We start from the raw sequence: 6,526 nt of genomic DNA on the forward strand, positions 1-6,526 counted from the left end.
AGGAAGTGCAGGGTGGAAAGCTGTTAAGGTACTGTCCTTTGTTTCAAGTGATTTTGAGCGTAAGCGTGCGGCCGAAGTTCCGGTTTTAAGTGTAGGTTTTACCAGGGTTATACTAGGGGGGTATGCGAGAGTAAAGTCAACCTGAATCCTTTTTGCCAGTCTGATTAATATTTTGGTCATCGTAGTTACGACATTTTCACGTTTAGTTATTTTTTTTTATTTTTACTTAACCTATATATATGTGGCTTACTTCACAGTCGTGCTAAGTATATTTCCACCAACTTTGGGTAAGATAAAATTCATGTTACACTCTTTTAGAAAAATTATAACTTTTCAATTATTTTTATGACTGAACAAATTAAGTTTTTAAACCTATCTAAATCTTTCTAATTTTTTTCAATAATATAATATTCAGTAATGCTACTGTGAACAAGATAATAACATATATCTTCTGAAATGAACTAAGATTAATTTCAATTCAAATTATCGTTAATTCAATCAAATTAAATTTTTAATTTGAATCTAATCATCAAAATAAAACCTACCATATAAACCTAGAAATATATGTAGTAGGTGGTTTAACATATGGATGAGGTTTTCCAATGAATCAAGTATTTACGTCTATATACCTTTATTTCATCAATGTACTAGAGTTAAAATATTCAGTATTTTTTTTTACTAGTAATTAATGTATTCAAACTGTGTTAGGACTCTGTTATATACTGCTCATTATTATTTATCTTTCATTTGTATCAATTAAATATATAATTTTCTATTTTTCATTCTAAAAATAGACATGATTTAAAAATTTAATTTTATGCATATGAGAATAACACTGAGAATAACATGTATTCAATAGAACCTAAACATCGTGTGGTATATTATAGGTAGTTAAAAATAGTTTGACTCACTTCTTCAAGCCAAAAGATTGGAACAAGAGTTGGTGTCAACTTTTTGGTCAGATTGACAAACCTCACAGGGTGTAGATGTATATTGAACTGGAGTCTCTTCCTCGCAAGGAGTGGTACGCCACTGATCTAAAATTATAAATTATATATTAAAATTGATAATTATTTTATCAATGTACTAGAGCTAAGCTATTCAGTATTTTTTACCTCGTTTTATGCATTTGTTTAATATAGAGCTATATATTTAGAAATAAATAAATAATAATAAAATTTCAACTTAAAGAATACTACTTAAAATTAAAAAACAAAAAAAAACTTTAATTCTAATTTATATTTACGTTGTATATTTATATAAATTGAAAATTAATTCATATTACTTTTATTAAATGACTGTTTATCTAGAAAACTTGATTTTATAACGAATTTCACGGTAATCGTTTCAGAGACGAAAACTCGGGAGCATAGACCCCAATTTGAAATTGGATACTAATTGATCATTTGGACGTTACTACGTTGGTGCTGGAGTAAATTGGCCGAAGTTGCTGGACACCGTTGCTACGGAATCGTATCGGATTTACCGAGACGGAAATCAACGCTGTAGAATTATCTATTCTAGATATTTCGAAGCAAATCCAAGGGGAGAAGGATGACATCAAACTAGTGCTAGTTTAGCAAAGAGTTATTGTAATACAAAATATGAATCTTAAAAATTTAATTTAAAAAAATAATCTGAACCGCTACAACCCGTGAAAGGTCTCGGGTGCAGTATTTTTTAAGGAAGTAATATTACTAAAAAAACGGTGGTGCGAGATGATTTGGCCAGAATCACGCTCGACCGCCAGATTTTTTCCCAATTAAGGGTACCCACTGAGTATGTTAATGAGGCTGGGTAAACCCCGGAAGGCTCTCGGGGTAAACCCGCTGGGCTGACACCGGCTGCTGGTAACAAATAATAATTATCTACCACAGCCGGATTCGAACCCGGATCCTTGGATTCAGTTATTCATTACCTTATCAATGGATTACCCACTCCCATTTAAAAATAAAAATGACTATTGGGAAATCATATATATTTTTCATTCTACATGACCTATGAATGAAATATATAGTAAGGGGAACTATTTCCTATCATGAAACGTTTTAAATTAAAGTCCGAGCAGAAATACACGTTTATGCTTACAAGCATATGCACGAAATAATATAAATTGGACCTTCCAAACTAATTCAAACCAAAAATCTAAAATAAAAAAATTAAGATGTTAATAATTAATGTTTCATTATATGAAATTTCTTCTACTATATAAAAGGCCTGAAATCTAAATCATATTGCTTGATGGATTGGAAGAGTGGAAATTCAGCTTTCCAACAGTTTTTAATTACATTTGATTGGGATAACATTTGTAGGAATTATGGATCAAGTACAGTAACGCGGGAAATCATGAGAAAAAATATATTCTGCAATTTTTTTTTTAATTTTGATTTATAGGCGCTGAAAAATAAGCCTGTGTTGATTAAAAAAATCCATCAAATTAAATTATTAACAATTTTCTTATATTTACAATATACACTATAATCATAAGCTATCTTCACATCGTTAGGACTCTGTTACTTCCAAATTATAGAGGTTAATATATTTTATTTTCCATTTCTGAAATAAAAATTTATTTTTATCGATATATACATTTGTAAAGATCAAAATAAAATTTCATATATAATACTATAAGGTGCTAATTTTTCGACATTTTGCAGTTGTGTTTGGCAGCAGATCTTCCTCCTTAAATATTATTTCTATTTTAGGCTGCCCTAGACACCGATTGTGGTCCATTATCAGAGATCTCTACAAATTGAACTGGCTTTGAGTTCCTTATATTCTAATGGTAAATTGTAATTATTTAGGCTTCATAACTATTTTGGTGACATTCATTTTTATGTAGAAGAAAAAAAAAGGATCAATTACATTTATTTTCGTTAAGTATATCTGGAATGTTTTTTCACTACTATCACTTCCAAGAAAAAGAGGTAAGGCGTATGTTAATTAAACTCATAATGAGAAAAATATATGTTATTTGTTTACTTACGGGTTCCATAATAAATGTAATTTCATGTTTATCTTTATCAGGTTTCATGCCCACAACTCCGTTCAAGTACTCCTCTTCAGCGTCGTAAAAATGAGGAAGGGACCCAATTAATGGTGCTCCTGTAATGAGAAATCATTTTAAAACTATATATATGTATGAGTTTTATTTTACATATATACAATATATTTTTTTTAAATCATTTGAGTTGTCTTTTCCGTTCAACGTGCCATTAGTGTTAGGGAGAGAACAGCAAATGCTTCAATAATTTTTTGTTTTGCTGCTCAAAATTTTAGAAAACAGAGTACTATCCATATAATATTCCTCTAATGACGACTTATTAAAACTATAAATCAAAATTTGTTAGTCTTTTATTTGTTTAAATTAGCTCTTTTTTTTTTTTTTTTTTTAATAACAAACGTTCCGTTGTACATGTACTTTTTAATAAACATGTTCAAAAAGCTGCAAATTCTGCGTCTAAAAATGAAACAAAATAAAAAAATAAATAAATACATTTTTCAGTAATATGTATCAAATTGATTAGATTTAAAAAAACAATTATATTAAACAAATATGTAAATTGAAAAATATTTATATGAAAGAAATATAATTATTTTGATGAAACGGTGATTATATGATTCAGATCTTTGTTGCACCACCCTCTAAACATGAAGCCTAATGAAAAATACATTGTAAAGTCTAGGGAATATTTCAAACTCCCTAAGTACTACCATAAAAAAGGGGGAAATGGGGATTATAATGCTCTGTATACCATTTGAGAAATGTATCTTCCCCTTTGAGTGTAAATTTTTAAATTGGTTTTATCCCTTACAGTCACTGTGAGCTGAACAGCGAATTCAAAAAAGAAAAACTCAAATTTTGGAAGATTTATCAAATATTAAAATTTAAGTTGTTTTTATCTGAGCAAGACTAGTTAATTTCATGTTATTCAAATGGTTAGTATTAATTGTTTACGCTAAGTACTCAATAAGATGAGTCAAAACAAAAACAGTACAGTAATAACTGAATAAGTTTTAATTGTAATAGTAACTGCGAAAACTTACATTTTTTCTATAAAAAGAGTTCTGGTAAACTTAAAAACCTTCAGCTGTTTGTAAAATGGGTTGACTTATTAAACATAATTAGATATTGCCGAAATATAAACTATTTAATGAAAACTGTGTTATTAGTGTTGAAAATTATGAAATAGCTTTATTGTGTTGTGACGTTATGACTTCATTGATCATGTCTTTGTTTACACCTGTTAACGCTATGTATGATAATTAAAATGTAAATATTTTGTAATTAGTCGTAGTGTTTAATTTAATTACATTTATTTTTATTTGTATTATTTTCATTTGAATTTGCTTATTTGAAAAGATAGTGAAAAAAATAGTTGCTTAGGGTTGATATGATGTCACCTAGCAACAGGACAACCATCTTCATTTTTAAGTCAGTTAGTGCTAATATAATGGCCATTACAGTTTCTAACCAACGCTGTCTGCGTTCAGTTGGTGTTATCTTTTGGACATTTTAAGAGTTTACAGTCCGGAAACATACTTTTTCAGACTTTGGCCTTTGATTTGAATATGATTTGCTGTTAATGAGTCGTCTGTATGTAGTTGGTCAGATATTGTCGCCAGACCCTGTCTGAGTAAATTTTTATCAGAGCGCCGTATAGACGTGGGCCCACAAACGTTTAAAGAATTGGACTTAAAAACATTGTCTCTGACTTTTCAGAGCGGATAATATTCCCTTCCGGACCCATTTCGTCTCTGACCCATCGGAGTCGTTCAGCAGTAGTTATTAAATTTGTATCTTTCATAATTTATTTTGATAATTGTAGTCTTGTTTAAAATGCCTTTTATTTTTACATTTATTCATTGTTTTATTTTACTTCATTGTACTACCGTTCCTTAACTTGCACAACCGTTGGTCTTCTAACAGTACTCCTTTACAATATAAGTAACAATTGCAAGAAAGAAGAAAAACCATTTAATTGTTTCCAGAATGAAGTAATTTAGAATAAAATATTTAAAATGAATAAAAAAATATATAAATTATACTCATATCTTACAAGGACAAATCACAGTTCAATGCATGAGAAAAATATATATCAGGAACACTAAAGTCTATCATTCATTCATTTAGTTTCCAGAGAAAGTTTTTCCAAAAGATTTGTGATGGATGAAGATTAATGATAAAAACGTTATGGTTACAAAAGAGCTGAAGACCGCATCCAGCCAACTGAAACAACAGTAAAATGATTGGCCAGAAGTTGAGGCCCCTTTATATCTTTCACTTCCCGGAAAATCAAGATGTTGAAACTTTATTAGCCAAAGATGGATAAAGTTTAATTAAGTTTCTTAAGCTTGATGTAGTTCCGGGATATTCCAAGTGTCTATTCATACTGTCCTCATTATTATTTCATTAATTATATTGGATATTATATAAGTAGTAGTAAAAAAGAGATAAAAGTATTTTTATCAAAATCTTCCTTCTTTTGACTTAAGGATATTCTGTGAGAATATCAATGAATGATAAATAAAATATCTCATTAATCAGCTAGTTTTAATCTCTCTTTCTGATTTGATAATACCTTTGCTCAACTTTTTAGGTGGGTGTTTCATTTCATATAACTAGAGCCATAAGAAACGTCTAAAAGATTCTATCTCGACCGTTTCGTTTAAACAAGATATAACTAAAATAAACTTACCCAAGATCTGACTTTAGTTTATTTCAATAAAAATTAGTCAAATTAAAAATTTCAGATTATAAGTGTGTGCTATAACAATTTTTTTAGAACTTTTTTTTTTCATCAAATGAAGTACTGAAATAAATTACCTAAAATATTGTATTGGACATAAAAAAAAACATATCTTTAATTGTAGCAGCTTGGAAAATCATAACATAAATCAATTGAAAAAAAATTATAATTAAAATAAATCAATATATTAATACATACAGCAATATAAAAAAAAATCAATGTATTTAAAATAATTTATGATTAGCATAAAGCAATTTCTTTTTAAAACTCCTCACCCATTCTATATTTTTTTATTAATTTGTTTTTATCCCTCTATTATATGAACAATTTTTTAAGGAACACCAGGTAATATTTTAGTTTACTTTTTTTTATTACTCTTCATAAAAGTATAATTATATACATAATACAAAAAATGAAATATATTTACTAGTACGTCTTCTCCGAGTATACATATTAAAAAAAAATATTTCAAAAACAACTAAAAAAGTCTTATATTTTGTATTACTTTTAAAAAGTTTATTTTCGTACCCTTATAAAATAAAATTAGTGTTTCATACATATATAATACATGAACTGTATTGTATATACTTTACTGTGCCTTCTCCTTTTAATTGCCTTATGCAAGATAGACAAAAGATTTGCCATGGAATTAATGGAACGATAATCTTAATCGTCACAATTTTTTTATTTTACACATACGGTGAAATAATAAAAATGATGGTATACAAATTAAAATGCTTGGATAATGAAATTTTTGTTTTTCCTTCTTACATTAT

At 28.2% G+C, this 6,526-nt stretch overlaps 1 protein-coding gene across 1 annotated transcript in view; it reads right to left on the reverse strand.

Annotated features, from left to right (window-relative positions):
• Positions 1–911: 911 nt before the first annotated feature.
• The window catches only part of LOC106690659 (sensory neuron membrane protein 1), a gene marked incomplete at both ends in the record, with an annotated part of 57,364 nt that continues 51,749 nt past the window's right edge, over positions 912–6,526 (reverse strand). Inside the window, 2 exon segments of the mRNA XM_067048162.1 lie at positions 912–1,037; positions 2,987–3,105. Of these exon segments, the coding sequence (XP_066904263.1) occupies positions 912–1,037; positions 2,987–3,105 (245 nt within the window).

Source organism: Halyomorpha halys, unplaced genomic scaffold (genome assembly GCF_000696795.3).
Source record: "Halyomorpha halys isolate HHAL.00 unplaced genomic scaffold, Hhal_1.1 Scaffold1796.1, whole genome shotgun sequence".
In the NCBI taxonomy this organism is placed as follows: domain Eukaryota; kingdom Metazoa; phylum Arthropoda; class Insecta; order Hemiptera; family Pentatomidae; genus Halyomorpha; species Halyomorpha halys.